The 22,730-nt window shown below is 41.6% G+C and overlaps 1 protein-coding gene across 1 annotated transcript; it reads right to left on the bottom strand.

Annotated features, from left to right (window-relative positions):
* Window positions 1-346: 346 nt before the first annotated feature.
* LOC145397552 (uncharacterized) lies at window positions 347-20,123 on the bottom strand. Its single transcript, XM_080270623.1, has 8 exons — window positions 19,788-20,123; window positions 15,381-15,550; window positions 8,817-8,988; window positions 8,410-8,493; window positions 4,807-4,959; window positions 2,952-3,089; window positions 2,321-2,576; window positions 347-850 (listed from the first exon to the last, which is right to left on the bottom strand). The coding sequence occupies exons 1-8, from the start codon at window positions 20,121-20,123 to the stop codon at window positions 351-353; spliced, it is 1,809 nt and encodes a 602-aa protein (XP_080126749.1). The 3' UTR covers window positions 347-350.
* Between the last annotated feature and the right edge of the window lie 2,607 nt (window positions 20,124-22,730).

Here is a 22,730-nt window from a genome sequence, read left to right as displayed (position 1 = left end):
TACTGTCTCTCTCTTTTCCAGGACTTGTATCATCTTTTAAAATGTCTAGATCCTATATTTATCCACATATAAGCCTTCCTGTCCTTCCCATCATTTCCTCATATATGATCCTCTCTCTCTCACCTTATCATCTCTTAGACCCATCATTTCTTCATTCATGATCATCTCTCTCTCTCTCACTTTACCATCTCTCCTCTCTTTCCCATAATTTCCTCTTACATGACCATCTCTGCCTGTCTCTTTCTCTCACCTTTCCATCTCTCCTACCCATAGCATCCCCTCAGGATCATCTCTCCCTCACCTTAATCTTACTAGTGTTAATACCTCACTCTTCCCTCTCTCTCCTCCTCTCAGGTATTCAAATTAAGTGGCTCAGTATCTAAATGACTATCAAAGTGACTATTAAACGCATGATTATTCAGTAGCAGACTATTTGCATTGTTCGCAGTAGTAAAGTTATTAGCGGTGAGATTATTCAAGTTGTTCGCTGTATAACTGTTATGATTGTTGTTCATGATGAGATTACTGATGGTGTGATTGTTATGCGTAATGAGATTATTCCCGGTGTGATTGCTTGTCCCGGTGTGATTGTTTGAAGTGGTGTGATTCGTGAAGTTATTGAAGAAGTCGTAGTTGATGCCCTGGCTACTATCAAAGTGGTTATTGGCACCCGGAGCGCTGGTGTTGCTGTCGTAGTGGTTATTGACGACGTGTGGGGCCTCGTCAAACTCGTCAAGCTCTGCGGAAAGGTCTGCCTCGTACGCCAGAAGGAGGTACTGCTCGGCTCTCTCTGGCCATAGTAAATAGGTCATAAAGGAGTGTGCTAGTAGGTCTGCTGAGTACGTGAATCCTGTGGACAAAAGTGGGTGTGATACATGTGCTGCTACTACTACCACCTCCATATTACTACTACTGCTACTACTATTACCTCCATATTACTACTACTGCTACTACTATTACCTCCATACTATTACTATTGCTAATGCTGCTGCTAATGCTACTACCTCCATATTACTACTACTGCTACTACTATTACTACTATTACCTCCATATTACTACTACTGCTACTGCTGCTGCTACTCCTACTGTACTGCTACTACAACTATTACTACTACTACCACTCAGGCTACTACTACTACTACTATCATGGTGCATTGGTATAACAGACATTCAAGACCACTTTTAGCTTAGTTTATAGCCAAGTGTGGCCATAATAAAGGGAAAATTTCACTGGTAACTAAGGAGACTCATTCCCACCTCATAACTGAAGCTTCCTGACTTTCATGCAAGTACAATTCAGGTACTGTATTTGGGTTGTGGCCCAGTTCCATCAGATTATTAAAAAAATAAATAAATAAAATAACAGAGTAAGATAAGATGACAGAAGGTGAAAAAGAAGAGAATGATGATGAAGAATATGGATGTGATTTGGATGAATAAGATGATGATGCTGATGGAGATGATGATGATGATAACTGCAATGAGGAAACTGACACTGATGATGATGATAAGAGCAAGAAAATTACTAAGAAGATGACCATGAGTATGATGATGATGATGACGAAGATGAAACCCAGCGTCAAAACCAGCTAATTACTTCTAAACAGTTGCGCTGTGAGAAAAGAAAGTTGAGTTGTTTAGTAAGATGTGTAGCAATGTGGATTTTGACTCTATGTACAGTCACTAAGAAGAAAGATCACAGTGAGAGGATGAAGGATGACAATTGGGTGCGGAAGGTGAAAGGCGTGAACATCGAGGGTAGGGTTGCAAGAGGCAGACCAAAAAAGACCTGGGATGAGGCCATAGAGTGTGACCTCAGGATAGGGGACTGCACAGGGAGGCTGCCAGAGATCAAGCAGCATAAGAATGAATTAGGTAACCAAGGCCGAAACGTGTAAGGATGATGGAGCCTTTATAAACGAAACAAAATGAAACAATACATTACGAGTGACTGTACTAATGGCCGAATGGTTCCTGCCTAAGAGTGATGATGTGTGGGTAATTCAGATAATAATAAGGCCTAATAATTATGTTAAATGTACAAGTGGGTTCCATTACATAAGGGGGATGTGTCCATGGAAGACTGCTTGGATGGTGGAAACACATATAATACATCAGGAAAAAAAAAAGAAAGAAAAAAAAGAGAAACTCACATATCGGAATAAATAACTCATGGAAAAAAAACAGGGTTAGGTTAAGTGACCCTCCTTTTATCACCAAATTTGTGTCTATACTGCCTATTCTTGTATCACCAGTTTCTCCCATAATGGATGCTTGTATAACAGCACACACCTCCAATACTGCATACCAAGATCCTTACCTAAGAGCAGTTTATATCTCCACAGTGGGGACACCTGCAGGGCTATCAGTGCCACGACGGGTAGGTATATGAACCACACCAACGACGCCGCACCAAAGTGTAAGAAGAAGTGCAATTTGTTGCTGTTGTGTTCATACGTCATGGTGGTTCGCAGCTCACACAGGAACCACACCATGATGACAACACGAAGCACCAACGTAACGCAGCCCGGCCACGTCTGGTACTCGTCTATGTCCTCGATTACATCCACCTCCATCTGCAAAGGTGAGTAGATACGAAGCAATTGTGAGTCTAAACCTTGGGCAACTTCCATTCGCAGAACTGAATACTGTACAGACTTAGCAACTGTGACTGTCTGAAAATATGCCAACTTCCACATATGATGCTGAGTACCCATTCTGCAATTGTGACAGTCTTAAATTATGCCAACTTCCACATGTAATGCTGAGTACACATTAATCAACTGAGACAGCCTGAAAATATGCCAACTTCCACGTGTAATGCTGCGTACACATTTAGCAATTTGTGGGATTAGGGCGTCGGGCTATAGATACATAGATGGATGGATGGATGGATGGATGGATAGATAGATAGATAGATACACAGCCTCATTTAAGCACCAACCACTGACCATATTCCAGAAGTAAAGGGTCAGGATAAGGATGGAGTAGAGACCCCAAATGGCCATGATGAGGGGCCGGCTGGTGAGTACGAGTCGCGTCACGGCCCATCCCTTGGCCAGCACCAGCAGCACCAACATGAATATCGACTGGAAGGGAACAGGGAAAGAAGCCAGGGTTACTCTTCTGCGTCATTAGGTGGGGATGATGATGATGATGATGATGATGATGATGATGACGATGATGATGATGATGATGATGATGATGATGATGTTGATGCTGATGATGTTGATGATGATGATGATGACCTGAATATAAGGAGATACACTGCTCAAGTCTGATTTTATTGAAGATGTTAGGTCTGGTGTGTGTGTGTGTGTGTGTGTGTGTGTGTGTGTGTGTGTGTGTGTGTGTCAGCTCAAGTGTTAGCCAATCCACTGTCTATCACTTCTGCATGTAAAATCCAACTGCATCAACACCTGTGGGCAGCCTTCCACTTGGACTGCACCTTTTATCACCACCGATTACCACAAACGACCCCAACTTATCGCCAATCATCAGCATCATCAGTTAATAATGCCCCTCAGCTGCACACACAGTTCTCCACCATAACGTCAGCAATAAGTAGCAATTGAACCAACTACCTGTATTCATCATCACTACCATCATCACCACCAAAACCACCAACATCATTATCATCAACACCACCATCACTACCATCATTCTTATCACCACTACCACCACCACCATCACCAATAACATCATCATTACCACTACCACAACTACCATCATCATCATCATCACCACCACCACCACCATCACCACTACAATCATCATCATCAACACCACCACCACTACCATCATTATTAACACCACCACCACCACTACTATCATCATCATCATCATCACCACCACCATCACCATCATAAACAAACCACACACGCATAAACTCTCCACTCTGAATGTTATACCTTCATAAATATATGAGTCATATACAATATGTGAATGATCCATTGCGCCATCCACTCATCAAACAGTTTTTATATTTTAACGTCTTTTTTCTTGCACTTCAAACTTTTAAATTAATTTCTATATTATTCCTGTGTCTCTATGTAATTTTTTTCATTTTACTGGTTGGTCTTTTTTATATATTGATTTCCTTTTTCATATTTTACATTTTCAATTTTCTAAACTTCATTTCAAAATAATTTATATCTTATTTCAACTACTCTTATCCCTGACAGTGTATGTGAGTGAGGTGGAGGGGGGGAGAGGAAGGAGGGGGAGGCTGAGGATGAGATGGAGGGATGAAATGGAAAGGTATATGTGAGAGGGGGGTGTGAGCTGGGGGGTAGGGCTGTGAAATGATAGGGGACAGGGTGACATGGAGGCAATTTGTTTGTGGCCACCCCTTAAGGGATTAAGGCGTCTGGCAATAGATAGATACCGCAGATGGATTACCCCTGAGGTCACACTCCATGACCTCGTCCCAGGTATTTTACGGTCTGCCTCTCACAACCCTATCCCCAACAGTCACTTAGTAGACTGAAATATTGGGTAAAAAAGAGTACTGAACTACTATGTGAAAAAGAGTACAGTACTGAGATATTAGGTGAAAAAGAGTACAGTACTGAGATATTAGGTGAAAAAAAGAGTACAGTACTGAGATATTAGGTGAAAAAAAGAGTACAGTACTGAGATGTTAGGTGAAAAAAGAGTACAGTACTGAGATATTAGGTGAAAAAAGAGCACACTGAAATATTAGGTGAAAAAAGAGTACACTGAAATATTAGGTGAAAAAGAGTACATGGAAAAATTAAGTGAAAAAGAGTACACTTAACTTAATGCAAAAAAGAGTAAGTGTACCTGTGCGAGTATATTAAAGAGATCACCGGCAATGCTGATGGGCTGGAATCCTACACCGTCGCTGGAGAACACAAGGAGGTGTAGCGTGTTGAGCAGCAGTCCCGCCATCTGTACTACAAGTGTACACGTGAACAACCGTGTAATGGCGTGCACCTGAACAAGAGGATAAGTGCATTAGTACCATCATCTATTAACAGTCTCATCATCATCATCATCATCATCAACATCATTTACTTTTTATAAGGCTGGTTAATATCCTTCTGTACATTATTTATGCAGAGAATGATGATGTTTGAAGGATTTGTATAGCGCAGAGTCTGATAGGGAGATGTGATACCTAAAATAAATCACTTGTGAAAAGGTGTTAGGGAGCTTCCTTAACTGGCGAGAATGCAGTAGGCTGGCTGGCAAATGTTAGGCAACTAATATAAGAATGTGAATAGACAGTATTGTTAAGTGAAGATGATGGGGAACTGCATGGCTTGGCGAATGAGTTTGGGAGAGTGTGTAAGAAACAGAATCTAAAGGTGAAAGAGGGAAGAGTAAAGTTATGGTCTTTGAAAGAAATGAAGTCAGATTAATAAAGGCTGTATTTAATCCTTCAAGTTAAAAAAATAAATATAAATAAAGTTTCTCCTAAGCTCCATAAAACTGTGTGGGTGAGGTGGCGCCGGACCTGATGACTGCCATAAACCCTGGCTAATTGGCGACTGTCTGGAAGAGAGCGTGTAGGGTGCAGACGGAGACCGAGGATGAAATGGAGGAATGGGGTGGAGAGATAGGTGAGTTGGAGGATGAAATGGAGATGAGGTGGAGAGAGAGAGATGGGGTGGAGAGAGAGATGGGGCAGAGAAAGATGGAGTGGAGAGATGTGTGAGAGAGGTGACTTGGAGGATGAAATAGAGGGATGGAGTGGAGACGAAAGTGAGAGAAGTGATATGGAGGATGAAATGGAGGGATGGGGTGGAGAGATAAGCAAGATGGGTGGAAGCTGGGGAAAGGGTAGCATGATGGTGGATGACAGGGCAACGTGGAGGCAACACCTTTATGGGATTGAGGTATGTGAGAGAAAAGGTGAGTTGGAAATAGGGCAGTGTGATGGTGGAGGACAGGGTGACATGGAGGTGATTTGCTCGAGGCCACCTCTTACAGGATTCCGGTGTCTGGCAATAGATAGACAGGTAGACAGAACAGGCAGCTGATGTCTTGGTATCACGAGATGTACGGTAATCAACTGAGGCTGTAATTCATGGAGTTATCCCTACATACTCACTGTTGGTGGTGGCAAGGGATGCCTTCATGTGGTGACACTGATACAACTATGTGGCTCCACTGCCTGGTTTACAAATGTCCTTCAGCTCCCTTCCTATCCCCCAAAAGGAGGATGGTGGACCGCAGGATGAGGGTACCTTCAGCCTGCAGTCCAATGGGTTCACATTTCAGTTGAACCTGGGGCTACTACTACTACTACTACTGAGCTGTGTGAAATAAACTGCAGGAGAACAAAATCCAGGGTCAAGTTAAAGTGAAAAGCGTACACCATTACCAGCATCCACAATTCCAGTGTGTGGGTGGTAATTACAGAATCCACAGATGTTTAAACGGCCGGTATGCGGAACAGCTGAGGGGGCAGGCTACACACATGCGATTACCACACATACACGATTACCACACACACACACACACCTGGACGTATGTAATTCAGATGCACATAATCAGATGCACAGACATTCATTCACTGCCAGACGCCATGTATCCCAAACGGGGTGGCCAAGGGCTTAGAGTTAATTGTTTTACAGGGAGGGGCACTAATCCTCCACCAACCCCACTTGACACGTAGGGATGCCAACAGCATCTGGTGTTCCCAGGCGGTCACCCATCCAAGTACTAACCAGACCCAACGTTGCTTCATGGATGTACATAATTCAAACACACAGACTGGGAAAGCTAGATGAACAAACACATACTCATACAGTTAGAGTATTAAACAAACCCAAGCACATAGACACACAAACACACACACACACACACACAAAATATGAAACACACTGCTACTAACACAGCTAATGAGGGCAAACAGCTCTTACCACTTTTAAAATTTCCCTCTCATTCTGTGTCCAGGTCACCGTACGAGAAAATCTAGCGGCGACAAATGTAAACAAAGACTAGATTACATTAGCATATCCTGTGACTGCATTAATACACAACACAGGGATGGAATTTTTTGTTTAATTTCTCTGTGGTATTTGGGGGCGACCATCATCCGCTCACTCAATGTAGTGCTGCCACCCTCTATCTCTCTCTCTCAAAACTACATCAACACTCAGAACATGGATACATCTTTATTTATTTACTGTCCTCATTTTTTCATTTAATTCTTGCCATCTGATAAGTGAGGGAACTTTTGTATGACTCGGCTGATCTCCTGTCTCGTAATATCAGCCCCACCACGTGAAGGCTTCCCTCTCCAACCAATCCTGAAGAGGTTAGTAGTAGCAGTAGTAGTAATAGTAGCAGCAACAGAAGTAGTAGTAGTTGTTATAGTTGTAAGAGCAGTAGTAGTGGTGGTGGTATATTTTATCTATCAGCCTACTGCCAGATGCCTTAATCCTGTAAGAGGAGGCCACAAATAAATCACCTCCATGTCACCTTGTCCCCCACCATTTCACTGCCCTCCCTCCAGCTCACAATATTAATAGTGGTATAGCAGTAAAGCAGCAGTAGTAGTAGTTGTTGTGGCTCCAGGTTCATCTGATACGTAAACCCAGTGAACTATAAGCTGAAATTCCCCACTCCCTGCAGGCCACCATCCACCTTTTGGGGGATAGGGAGGACACTGGAGGATATTCGTGTAGCCGGGCAGTGGAGTCACCCAATTATATCAGTGCCACCACATGAAGGCACCCTCTCCAATTCCCCTAAAGAGGTTAAAGAGGGTAAACGCTGCCTAATACCCCACGCCAATACTCACCCTCTCATTCCCAAGCCGAGTCACCTTAGGAGACTAATGTGGTGGTGGCCGAGGTAAACACACGGTGAATTACATTAGCATATCACACCACTGCATTAACCCACTCACCTCCCATCATCCACTATCTCAGAGTAGTGCTCTCTCTCTCTCTCTCTCTCTCTCTCTCTCATTTAATAAGACACCAAAACACACTATAATCACCCTTAAAGATATGTAATAACACTCTGAACTTCATTAAGTCAAACACTGCCATCATTATGAGGGAAAAGGTGCTTATTATTCAAGATCATTAAAACAAATTAACGAAAACCCCCTCACTATCATTACACCCTTCCATCCCATACACCTTACTTCCATGTCAGCAGCTCCAACATCACTTCAGCAATGAATCTCCTGGGGCAGCTTTGGTGACTGGTTTCTTGCAGCCTCCTGTACACTGGGCAGGGTTAGAGTACAGAGGCAGCAGTTGCAATACCAGGCTAAGCTGAATACAAACCCAGTGAACTGCTGACCAAACTTGTGCTTCTTACACAGTTCACCATCCCATTTTTAGGGGATAGGGACCGGCCAAATCCAGAATAAAAACACCACGCCACAACATGACCCTGCACGACACCACAACAATGACCCACCTGTCTACACGCGGCATAAATCTGCAGTGGGACCAGGATGAAGCCATAGTACACCACACACACCAGAAAGATCTCCACTGTGTCCTGTTGGCATGAAGAAGGAGGAAGTTACAGTGTGATATCTGGACCTGGGGGTTTATTAAAAGTCATAAGTGCCACAGGAGGACATATGGCACTACTTTCTTGATCTATCTATTTATCTATTGTATCTATGTACACTCTCTCATACATATCGCACACATTCCCCCCTCCCCCCTCTCTACGGTATACTGTACTCTCTTTCTTCTTCACCATCATCGAACTCACTCTCTCTCTCTTTCTCTTATTCCACCTTACAACTGTACTGTATTGCACATTCTCTCTTACACATTACACACATCTTCCCCTCCTTTCTTCCTCTCTCTCACCTGCTTATCAAAGGAGAAGTGGTACTCAAAGGGGTTGTGGTTAGCGGCGTTGGGGTTGCCATTAACGATGGTGAGGTCGTAGCGGAGGTGGACCGGCTGAGTTACGTGGCGCCACCTGCAGGTTTTTCCCGAACGCTCCCACATACATGCCACCAGACTCAGGTACCAAAATCTATTAAAAAAAAAAAAAGTGAATGTGTGTGTGTGTGTGTGTGTGTGTGTGTGTGTGTGTGTGTGTGTGTGTGTGTGTGTGTGTGTGTGTGTGTGTGTGTGTGTGTGTGAGAGAGAGAGAGAGAGAGACTGTGGGAGTGGTAAAGGCAGCACTACACTAAATTACCATCATCTTTATTATCATTATTATTATTTTTTTTTACAGAGGATGAACAGAGAAAGGAAAAGTTAATTACAAAAAAAATTCCAAACACCAGATTACAAATGCCCTATGTAAAAAAAAAAAAAAAAAAAAAAAAGAGAGAGAGAGAGATGGAAAGAGGACTAACACAGATCTTCCACACACGAAAAACTCCGCCCTCATGACATTAAAAACACCACATCAGATAAATACACATGAGTTGCGTGAGAATGATGGCCGAACAGGTGTACAGGGTGTAAATATAAAGATAAACATGAAATCTTTATTGCTGGTATGATGATGCAATAACAGGCTTAAGTTTGGCCTGGAGACAGCATCATCATCATCATCACTGGCATCATTATCATCACCACAACTGCCATAACCTTCACCAACACCAACACCACCACTATCACCAAACACCAGCACCACCACCATCACCAACCACCAACATAATCACCATCCCCACCACCACTATCCTCATCATCATCATCACCACCAACCACCACCACCACTATCCTCATCATCATCATCACCACCAACCACCACCACCACTATCCTCATCATCATCATCATCACCACAAACCACCACCACCACTATCCTCATCATCATCATCACCACCAACCACCACCACCACTATCCTCATCATCATCACCACCAACCACCACTATCCTCATCATCATCACCACCAACCACCACCACCACTATCCTCATCATCATCATCATCACCACCAACCACCACCACCACTATCCTCACCATCATCATCACCACAAACCACCACCACCACTATCCTCCTCCTCATCATCATCACCAACCACCACCGCCACTATCCTCCTCCTCCTCATCATCACCACAAACCACCACCACCACTATCCTCATCATCATCACCACAAACCACCACCACCACTATCCTCATCATCATCATCATCACCACAAACCACCACCACCACTATCCTCATCACCACCAACCACCACCACCACTATCCTCATCATCATCATCATCACCACAAACCACCACCACCACTATCCTCATCACCACCAACCACCACCACCACTATCCTCCTCCTCATCATCATCACCACAAACCACCACCACCACTATCCCCATCACCACCAACCACCACCACCACTGGCATACGAATTACAAATTAAACCCCAACGCAACGAAAACTCAACATTAAAAAAATAAAAAATAAAAATAAATAAATAAACATAGAGCCCCAGCAAACACCATACAAGTTACCCGTGACTGCTGACTCAACAGGTGTACGGATTAAAGGCTGATAAGATAACACAATATTAAACTCTACCATTTCCACTTTATCTACACACAAAGACTCAAATATTTCCTTGTTCTCTGATTCTGGAGGTCCTTGTATGGTAACTGATGCTGCACAGTATTAGCTCTGAGATGGTCTGGCTATGTGGAGCGGAAGGAGAATGAGAGACTGACCAGAACAGCGTACAGGGAAGTCCAAAAGAAAACGTTCCCAACTCTAAACTGTTGTTATTTCCATGAATATTAATGTTTTTCTTTAAACTTCAGGGTGAACCATAGCTGGAGCCTCATAGTTTAATCTACCAGCACCAATGGATCCAAACACTCAATATTCAGTGCCGGAATAGGTCAAAATTGTCGAGGCCTATTTTGCAACCAAATCAACAATCCTCACTCAATGGCTATTTAGGAGGGACTTCCCAGGAAGAAATGCTCCTATATAGCAGACTCACAGTTAAGCATCTCATTTCCACAGTGCTAGGAAATCAGGAGAGTTCCACATGAAATGTTGGATGGGGTTATCACAAACTTTAGTGTGTGTGTAGGAGCTGTGATTCAGAGATGTGTGTGTGTGTGTGTGTGTGTGTGTGTGTGTGTTCAGAAACTGTGATGTGACTCAAGACATACGGCGTCAAACAAACCTTTCAGGCCTCTGTGACAGGCTTCTAGAACAGGTCAAAAAGTAACCACTCAGGATAAAATGGTGTTTAGTCAGAACTGGTAACATGTTTTTGGTTCACCCTGTATGTATGTGAAACGAACAGAGATAGGAGGAGGGGGAGACCGAGGGTGAGATGGAGGGACAGAGTGGAGAGATACATGAAGGAGGATGGTGTGAACTGAAGGAAGGGCACCCAAATGGCAGAGGACAGAGTGACGTGGTGGCACTTTGTTTGTGGCTATCCCTTGACAAATTAAGGTGTTAGGCAATAGACAGATATTTGATGGACAAAATGGTCTTGAGTCTGATTCCTTCCTCACTCCATCTTAAGGCAATAATAGGGGAAAAAAAATAAAGAAGAGAGAGAGAGAGAGAGAGAGAGAGTGTTTTATCTCCATTTGATGTCTAAACCACATCTGTTCTGACATAAACACTTGTATAAGTAAGATTCTCTCTATCTCTCTTTTCCACACCAATCTCTCTCTCTCTCTCTCTTTCTTTTCCACATCAGTATATTCACATGCTCTATATAATCACTCCAACACACACCCAGACCCACCCACACACACACATCTAAACATCCCTCCCACACATACACAAACATCCACACCTGCACCTACACCCATTCCACACACACACCCACACCTGCACCTACACCCATTCCACACACAAACACACACACACACACACACACACACACACACACACACACGCAATACACGCTCCAGAGAGTTATCTATAAGGGTAATCAAGCAGCTACAAGTGAGCTGATAGGGAAGGGTGTTATTTAAGGGTATGTACACAGTTATACCACTAACACCACCACCATCACTCGCACCATCACCACCACCACCACCATCACTCCCACCACCATCACCACAACTACCACCACCACCACCATCACTACCACCACCACCACCATCATCATCACTCCCACCATCATCACCACCACCACCACAATCACCACCACTACCACAACCACCACCATCATATTCTCAGTGATATTTGGGTGTGTGTGACCTGGAAATAAGAAAATGAAAAACAAAATAACTCTCTCGCTTTTTATTTCACGAAGAGATAGAATGACTGGACTGAACACGCTCACATTTACTCTACAAGGTTATCTCCCACCCCCTCTCTCTCTCTCTCTCTGTTACTTGTTTTTATCTAGCTTTATAAGTTTTTCATCACTTTAAAGATCTCTCTCTCTCTCTCTCTCTCTCGGTCACCTATCAATATAAGAGCTTGCCCCTCTCTCTCTCTCTCTCTCTCTCTCTCTCTCTCTCATATCCACTGCTACATTCATCAGACTAACATGAACGCTACTATTTGTGTGCTTGTGTATGAGTAAAAGTGCACATGTGAACGGACATGTTGTGCATTTGTGTATGTACAGTATGATACGATGTATGTGTGGTGATATATGAACGAAATATGTATCGTATGCAGCTAATAAATATAAGTATTGGTATATGCATTCGTGTGTATGTACGTACGTATGTATGCATATGTATGGTCGTGTGGCATTGATGAGTGTCATATGGGCGAAGTGCCAGAGGTTGCACACACACACACACACACACACACACACGGCGCTGCGTCTATGTGTATGTCTGTACCGTATGTACTGGTATATGTGTGTGTGTAGGTAAGGGTGCGTGCGTGGTAATATCATCAGTGATGGTAACCGTGTCGCTAAGTGATTCTAAGAACCACTCACAGCCCTACCTAACCCACCTAACCCATCCCAACTTACCTAACACCCTATTCAGCCTACCTAACATCGAATCTTATACCTTATCTAACCTGGCGTAACTAGTATTCCAACCCTAACTAATCATCTCTAACCTAAACTTCCACCTCACCCAAATACTCCCGAAGAATATCTCATTTTCTATTCACAAGGCCAAACTATTTTTAAAATGGGGTTAAACGATGTCAACAATTAAATTATTAAATACACATCATTTATACTACTGAATAAACTGACCTACGGGGCTGCTCAAACGGATACAGTAAAAACCATAACAAACAACACGGGCGGCTCAAACGGATCCGCCAAAATCCATAACAAAAGCAACGAGTCGACAGTGGGTGGGGAAAAAAATATATTCTGTCCAGTCATTCTTTGGTAACCGCTGGAGAGAGAGAGAGATGGTGGAGAAACAACTGTATACGAAGAAATGGGGCACTGGGCGACAAATACAATAAATACAGATACATATAAACAGATGGATAGATGAGATAGGTGTTTGTGTGTGTGTGTGTGTGTGTGTGTGTGACCGCAAACGATGTACTGTCTCTGCGAACACTGTACTTGTGCAAAGACCTCAACAAAAGCATTACACAGTGGATGGTTACGGAATACAGTGACATAGTAATAATAATAATAATAATAATACACATACGGTACACAACAAATACCTAGACTCTCTCTCTCTCTCTCTCTCTCTCTCTCTCACACACACACACACACACACACCAAATATATGGCAGGAAAAGATGACAAAGCAGTAAAAGTAAAAAAACAATATCAAATCAAGGCCACATACTACATAAATTTTTCCATAAACATGCAGAGGCCATGTGTGTGTGTGTGTGTGTGTGTGTGTGTGTGTGTGTGTGTGTGCATCACTGAAGGTCTCAAAGCAAACTGTTATCTGAATAGTTGTCTCTCAGTTACTTCAGTCCCCTCTGGTTTATCTCTCTCTCTCTCACACACACACGCACACACTAAAAATCATTCTAATTTTTCTCTCTTTCCTTCCCACACACAGGTTTCTCTCTCTCTCTCTCTCTCCCTCTCTCATGCTAGTATGACACTGAATATATCAACACAGGTATGTGTACACATTTCCTGTCTCACTCCGTCATGCACACACTGTCCTCTCCCTCTCTCTCTCTCTCTCTTTCTCAATCTAGCAAATTTATTCTCTCTAAATATATATAGTGTCCTTGGGGGAAAGGCACAGCTTTAGGAAATAATTGATGTGGTAATTTTGTGAACTAATTTCTATATTAACATGTGTCCAAATCTCAACTATCATGGAACTGCGCACACACACACACACACACACACACACACACACACACACACACACACACACACACATCCACTCTACTTAATTAATACATGCCACACCCTACACTGTCACCACTGCTGTACTGTTAGCCATATTCTTGGTGGCGTAAAGCATCCTAACAACTCTTCCTTAGCAATTCATTTTCCATATTTAATTTTCTATTTTCCATACCACACCTAACACACACACACACACACACACGCACACACCAGGTGAATTTTTCAACACTGCATCTATAAAACAATAATCTTTACACTTTTTCCTCTTCATCAATACTGAGGTGAACTACTGGATTTCGATTCTGCAAATAAAGTAATGACAGAAAATACAATATGAAAGTGTAATATGCAAAATAAATCACTTAAGAAAGGTGCTGAGATGTCTCCTGTTTCCTAAAATCAATTCCTACTTGCCCTGTACTGTACATTCTTGGTCCCTACCGTGCATTGCCTATCCCTCCCACTCCTGTCCTTTCCACTTTGCCATACCCTGCCTTTCCCACCCTACTCAACTCTGCCTCACTCTAGGCTGCCTCCCATATTTATGTCGGTCTATCCACTTCATCATGTGGCTTATACCTAACCTGATATGGGTGGGCAGTTGCATTAATGTCTACATATTTAAGCAGTGTTAATTGATATGTATGGAAAAGGAGGACCACATTTTGTAACAGGAGAAGGAATCCACTGACACCCACTGGTTCATGCATGGGTAGAGGTGTGAGTGACTTTGTTACGGCAACATAAATTGTTGTCCTCGATGGCGTATGGTACATCAGCCGCGCCACCATTGTGACATTATTGGGGCTGTTCTCACTGGGGTAAAGCATCCCTGGCCAAACACATAATACTGTAATACTCTGCTCTACCCTACCCTATCCTGTCCCTACCAATCATTCCCTACCCTATCCTACTTCAGCTTGGTCCTTGCTCCACTCTACTATGCCCTACTTCATCCATCTCTACCCTAACCCTCCATTCCCTCATATCTTACCCAATACTGTACGTAATACTCAGCTCTACCCTACACTATCCTTTCCCTAACCAATCTTATCCCACCTTGGCCCTCACTCTACCCTACTTTGCCCTGCCTCAGCCTTCCTTATCCTACCCTACCCTTCCTCGTCCTTCCCTATCCTGCCTTACTCTGGCCCATCCTGCTCATCTTCTGTCCCCTACCCTGTCTTACCTTGGATTGTTAATGTCCTGGATGGCATATGTGAGTTGTGCTCCAGGTATGACATTATCGGGATTGTCCTCATCAGGGCACAGTTTCCCTCGGGCACATGGTACGCGGCGCAGGAAGTCCTCCCCTCCTGCATCATTGCAACGTGCATCGTACGCCTCACTTGACAACTCCTATTTAAGTGTATGAGAAAGAAATTAGTGGATGATATCTAATAAAACAGCCTAGCCTGCTGTCTCTCTCTCTCTGACTTTTCTTCCTCCCACATTGTTGCAACGTGTATAGTACATCTCGCTCGACAAATTTTGTTAACTGTTTGGAAGACAGATGCATCTACTCTGCCAGACAGACTTGGAATAGCTACTTAACAACAACAACCATAAATTCAGGTGCTGAAGAAAGATGCCTTCTAAAGGTGACACCAATGTAGCCAAGTGGTGGAGCTGCATGGCCATACAAACATCTCTCAACCCCCTCCCTATCATACTGAAAGGAGAGAAGTGGGCTGCAGGAGAGAGGCAAATTCAGCATGCAATCCACTGGGTTTACATGCTCATGAACCTGGTAATATAACAGCTACTACTACTATTACCTAACTGATTCTGTTAACAGTTTATCTGTCAATAGATAACAATGAGGCTGAGGAGGATAGGGGAATGATAAGGAATTGAGCTGGTTGGGTATCTGTAGAGGAGAACAGGGCCTTGGCATCCCTTTTTTAATGTAACAGCTGTGAATATGAAAGAGTGCCTGTGAGGTGGAGCCGGAATTCCAGGGGCTCTGATGGTGGGTGACTAAGTCTGTGGCCTATTTCACTGGGCAAGCTGTTATTAAGTTCTACCACACTACATATATTTGTAATCTTCCTTGAGGTTTGGCACCTAACTCACCCCATCTGTAAGTGTGAAAAATACATGGGATGATAATGATAAGATGGTGATTATTTGCCCACGTTCATCCTCCCTCTTTTCCTATTAGCTTACTTGATATTACCTCACCCCATTTTTTGGGAGTAAAAAGGGAAATGGAATAATGATATTTCTCCCATATTTATTCCAATATGGTAAAGTACTGTCTCTTAACCTGACTCACGACCCTACCTTATTTCATCCTTACATGAAAAATGAGTCAGGGTGGTGGTGGTGGTGATGATGATGTTGCAGGGGTATTTCTTGGTAATAAAATGGCTACTGTACATATAGACAAAATGATGATATGATTATTATCATGATTTCTCTTTTCAAAGCTCTGCACAGCATGGTTATCTCTTGGTCACAAAGCAAGTGGCCTATAAAGGAAATGACTAACACCACCACAGCAAGCACAAATCTATAACCTGGATACTGTACCATACCGTAAACTGGGGTGAACTCGGACTCGGGGCGAATTCGGATAATATTGCAATAAAAAGTTGTTTAAATTAATTAATAATTAATGAATAAACATATTAGAAATCTGTTTGCTCCCAATTGTTTGTAATTCTTTACTGTACTTTCGTGTATAAAGATACTTAATATATCACGTGACACATACCAGGTATATACTAAAAAGCAAACATATGTAAAAAGAATAAAATTTGTAACATTGGCAAACTTTCTTTGGCAGAAATGTTAATGAATAGATGCAGGAAAATCTTCGGTGCCCGGATGTACTTTCATGCGTAGTGTGAAAGTGCAAAGTAAGTAATTGGCGTTATCTTCTCAATTAATCTCTTAACTGGGCATTTAATGAAATTTTTAAAATTTTCATGCAAATTGGAGTCAGTTCGGACATGAGGTGAATTCGGACAGGGGGAGTATGAACGAAAAAGTAACACTTTTTACAATGTACAATTGCTTATTAATTTGCCAGATGTGGATACTGTGTGTAATTGGGTTCATATGTATCATTTACAGGTATACTCTTGAGCTTTTATGGTACTACCTGTTTAAACAAGGTCACCCAATGACTCGAACATTTAAGAAAAGAACTGGTGGAGATCAAGGTCCTTATCGTAGTGAAAAAGGCAAGCAAAAAATTGGTAAAGCCAAATAATCATGTTAAATATCACCTGTAACTTATAATCCATCAGTCTTCCAAAAACAAAATTATTAGTCAAGAAATTATTGTTCCATATACAGTACTAAGGTTTGTAGCTAGATTTATCTTATGTACATGTGTTCTAATATGTTTTATTTAAACCAAGGAAAAAAATAAAACTGCTGTTGTGTTCATATCTCATTATGGTCATTAGCTTATTTTGTCAGGGAGTGGCATTATTTTTGTACTGGAAGAACATTTTTTTAAAAGCCCCAGAGCGTCCGAAATGGCCCCACATAGGTCCGAGAATAAATTGGGAACCCAGGGTAGTCATATGCATTCATTTTCTATTTATGTACGAATTTATACAGTGTGTCCGAATTCACCAAAGTTTGAGTACAAATTCGGACACCCATTACTATATTTGCTATAATTATATATGAAACATTTTAAATTTTGTACTGCTATGATTCGATACCCTAGTGGACCAGCTCAACATACAGTACTTAAGATCTTGGACTGAATTAAAAACTAGATTACATGGCACAAAAAAATGAAAAAATCGTCCGAATTCACCCCAGTTTACGGTACTTCACAAAAAACACAGATACCGTACTTCACAAAAAACATGGATACCGTACTCCATGAATAACCTAGATACCCGGTACTTCACTTTAAAAAACCTAAATAGCTACTTCGTGAAAACCCTAGATTATTTACCATATTAAATACCAGTACCGGGTACCGTACTTCACGAAAGTCGATAACATAATCATTCCTCCATTCATTTTTTAAAGGCTCCAACAAGCTTGCGTGTGTCAGCCTTGGTCACTTTACGGCGCTTCTCCATGCTGCTCGATCCCTGGCAGCTTCCCTATGCAGTCCCTTATTCCTGTGGTCACACTCAATGACTTTGTCCCAGGTTTTTTTTTGCTCTACCTCTTGCAACCCCACCCCTAACATTAACACTTCTCACTTTCTGCACCCAATTGTCATCCCCCATCCTCTCCACTTACCCAAACCATCACACTCTACCTCTCCTCATCACAACAACAATACACCCCAGTCTCATCCTACCTCTCAACTCTTCCACTGCAAACCTAGCCCCTCCCAGGCCTTGCATTGAAGGACACACTGCACATCCATCTACCAGTAATCACTGTCATTTCTGTACATTTGAGCCTGCAAATATTCTCTTCCTTTACTGCCCAGGTCTCACTACCATACAGCATTACAATCCCAACACATGCGGCATACGAAGATCTTTTATGCAGCATGTGTCAGAAGTGTAATGCTGTATGGTTGTGATAAAAAAAAAAATACTGTATGATACTCTGGATACAGAAAACACAAAAGATGGCAAATATTACATAAGCCACTTGGTAACGGCAAAGACTCTGTTACAAAGTCATGATAAGTAAAACCTACTGGAAAAACGTAGCTGTACCTACAATACTTCATGGACCAAATAGTCATAAATTACACAGAAACAGAAATTGAAAAGCTACAAAGAACAGAGAATGGGGTATACAGGCAAATATGAAAGGCTACAAAGGGGTATACAGACAAGTATTAGGAGCACTCAAGTATGCGGCAAACTGTACACTTAGAGCAGTGATCGTCACATCATTAGTTCAACGAAGAATAATCACAAGTAGATTATGGTACACCAGGGGTATCCTTCAAGGCAAAAATGAATTATTAAAAAGTATACTAGAAATGATATACAAAATATGAACTGGAGAAAGAAAACAAACGAGTACAAAAAATTAATGGAATAGCTGACAGAGAATTAATGATTATAATGAAAGACAGTTTAAAAGTGAAGATAATGAATTGGGACACACAGAAATGGAAGGAGGTATCTAGGAAAACAAGGCTGAAGATATATAAAGAATGGAAGAATATGGTATCAGAGAAGAGTACGTATATGATAGCAGACCAGCTTCAACAATCCTCCACAGAACAAACTGCCTGCCATTATCTGAGAGAGACATGAAGATGGAAATATAGAGTGCAGATTACGTGGTGCAGAAAAAGATTTGGAACATTTTATGCTCACGTACACAGTGTACAATGAACAATGAATACTGTGGAGCTACAATAACCCTTTACTGAATAAAATACCTGGAAATTTCCCATCTCGTGATGCAAACATTGAACAAAAAAAAGTAACCTATATAAACTCTGGGAACTACGAAAAACGAAATTAAAGGAGCTAAGTACAACACAGTGAAAGCAGGAAAAACGAGGAGTTCTGGAGATGCCGTTGAAAAGGCATTACCAACGACAGTCATCTGATCTGAAGATTTTCTCCATGGAAAGAATGATGCTCAAACTGCGTCTCTGGGGTGAAAAGCTTAATAAATACCGTAATGATGCCACACTGACCTGGAACATAAGGTGACAGGCAAGGTCAGGGTCTGCAGCCGCCTTGGTGCGATTCCTGTACAAGTCCACGAAGAACTGGCGAGGAAGGAGGGCCAGAGTGCCGTAGACCCCGGAATTATTGCCCACACTGGTGATATTCCCGAAGATAAATCCCTCTGTTAGCTCCCTCTCATGGGGGGTTGTTTTTTGGAATCCGAATTTCGTAAGGAAGTGAAAGAACTGGTCATCTGTCCGCCATTCCCCTGATAACTGTAGACTCGAGGATATTTCTCCCATGTATAATATGATCATGACTAGGCAGAGTATTTTGTGGACGTGTATTCTTATACTGAACATATTTACGGGTGTACATGAGCACATCGGGAGGAAAGAGCACAATACATTCACCTCTCACTGTCGCCAAACATCGACTGACCAGAATTGCCAAACTAGTACTGCTAAACCTAATCATAAACCGCTAGAAATGTGCTAGATACAAATTATCTCCAAAAACGGCAAGAAAAGTGCCATAATTACTAGACCATCCCTAATTCTTTTTCAAAAATCTCCAGAATGTTGTTTGATTTCTTGCTGCTAGACGATGAAGAGTGTCATCAATGGGAACGAATGGTTCATGATCTAGCAGAACAAATAATACTAAATTGGCGATATTGCAACTGTCTGGCTCGTTCTACGTCAGACTCTCCTATTAAATCCGTCTTACATTATCAGATTTTTTATATCGTTTTACCAAATTTGGAGTCTTTGCTTCTTCTGTTTTAATAAATTGCAGTGTTAACTTTTATCTGAGGCATGCATTTGTGTATCCAAGGACAAGGTCTCTGTAAATCTTCCATTTTGCTGATTTGACAGTTTGTAAATAAAGTAGACTTAGTAAATAAATGCATATACCTATTTCTCATGGGTGGAAAAACAAAAGTAAACTCTATGGACCTGCGTATCAGTACATCAACTAGAGTACGTCATCACTGACAATAAACCCTTATTATGGAATTTATAGTCCACTTTGTTGCCATACGTTTTGGCATCCATAGGAAAAAAAAGAAAATAGTATGAATTGTCTTGGAAATTATAGAAACGGAACAAATTTCCTGCATAAATGGCATATATATATCATCGTCTACTAAAGGTCCAACCGCACTGCCTCCTGTGTTTATAGGCACTGTGCCACCGAAAATGAGTAGGAACTGTGTTGGCAAATTAGAGACTGGGATATCAAACAAACTGAAATCCATGAAGATCTATGCATACTTTGTAAGAAGCCTCGCTGAAGATTACATGCTTGATAACTTAATGGCTGAACTGGAAAACACTAGTTGGGATATTGTGGGTTTGAGTGAGACCCACAGAAAAGAAGAAAAAGTAATTCAGCTCGATGAGTGGCCACCTATTTTACTAAAGAGGAAGGGAAAATGAAAGAGTTAGTGGTGTAGGATTTCTAATTAACAAAATTCTTGCAGACAACATTGTTAAATTCAGCAGTTTATCTGACAGAGCAGCAGTGGTTGTAATCAGACTGTGCAAAAAATATACCCTGAAAGTAATACAAGTATATGCACCAACTTCTCAGAGTTCAGATGAAGAAATTGAAACATTCTATGATGACATCTCCCAGATTATGGGAGGAAAAGATCACCTATACTATACTCATGGGAGACTTCAATGCAAAAGTTGGAAAATCAAAAATGGAGAAGCATGTATGGGAAAATTTGGAGTGGGAGAAAGGAACGAAAGAGGAGACATGCTGGTAAACTTTGCAGAAATGTTTAACATGAGAATAATGAACACATTCTTCCACAAAAGAACAGGGAGAAAGTGGACCTGGAGAAGCCCAAATGGAGAAATAAAGAACGAAATCGACTTCATTATAGCAGATAAGAATAACACGATCACAAATGTCACAGTTCTCAACAAAGTAAATATCGGTAGTGACCATAGAATCGTGGGTTGCACAGCCAGATTCAGTTTCAGAAATAAAAGAAAGAAGATTAAAGATAATAAAATATGGCCAATAAAAGTAAACGAAAACAAAGTAGCCTTTCAGTTAGAAATAAAGAACAGATTTCAAGCTCTCAGTAATGCTGAATGTGACACTGATGAACTGAATGACTAACAAAAGTGGTAAGAGAATCAGCGGGAGGTAGTAGGAAAACCTAATACAAGTAAAGCCAAGAAGTATTCAGAAAAGACACTCGGCTTATGAAAAAAAAGAAAGGAAATGAAAGTGAAAACAAAGATGAAATAGAACGAGCGGAATTAAATAAGCTTATCAACAAAAGACAAAGAGAAGAGAAAAGAAAGAGAAACATGCATCAAATCAAAGAAACCATAAAAAGAAAAGAAAGAGTCTGAAAGAGGTCCGAAGTAAAATGGCACTCGGAGAGCAACAAATTACATCACTAAAAGACAAAAACAGTGAAGCCATTAAATACAGAGATATGATGCTGAAGAGAGTTGAAGAATTTTACAAAGAACTGTTTGCATCAAAGACAGTAGTACCAACAGCTAACTTTTCTGTTGACACAAGTGAAATACCTGAGGTAACACCAGACGAAGTAAATATTTCTCTCAAAAATATGAAAAGCGGGAAGGCTCCGGGAGAAGATGGAATAGTAGCAGATTTACTGTTAGATGCAGGAGCAGAAATACAGAATAGGCTTGCTCACTTATTTACTCAATGTATAAAAAAGAAGAAAATTCCCAAAACATGGTGTAATGCAATAATTATTTTACTTTACAAAAAACGTGCCTCAAAAGACCTTAGTAACTATCGACCCATTAGCTTGCTATCAGTCATTTACAAACTCTTCACTAAAGTCCTTACAAACAGAATAACTACAAATTTGGAGGAAAACCAACCTCGTGAACAGGCAGGATTCCGAAGGGGGTATTCGACTACTGGTCATCTACACACAATGAATCAGCTAAATGAGAAAACTACAG

The sequence above is a fragment of the Coenobita brevimanus genome, chromosome 41, assembly GCF_032717465.1.
Source record: "Coenobita brevimanus isolate Jiangsu-jjx chromosome 41, ASM3271746v2, whole genome shotgun sequence".
Lineage (NCBI taxonomy): Eukaryota > Metazoa > Arthropoda > Malacostraca > Decapoda > Coenobitidae > Coenobita > Coenobita brevimanus.
Note: the sequence above shows the minus strand (reverse complement) of the source record. Positions and strands in the feature narration are given on the sequence as shown.

Excerpts from the sequence above, each read along its gene's own strand:
- LOC145397552 (XM_080270623.1), bottom strand. The coding sequence starts at position 20,123 with ATGTTCAGTATAAGAATACACGTCCACAAAATACTCTGCCTAGTCATG. Across the intron at positions 4,960-8,409 it reads TTTATGCCGCGTGTAGACAG|GTGCACGCCATTACACGGTT; the intron begins GTGGGTCATTGT and ends CCTCTTGTTCAG. Across the intron at positions 3,090-4,806 it reads TCTTTAATATACTCGCACAG|TCGATATTCATGTTGGTGCT; the intron begins GTACACTTACTC and ends GTTCCCTTCCAG.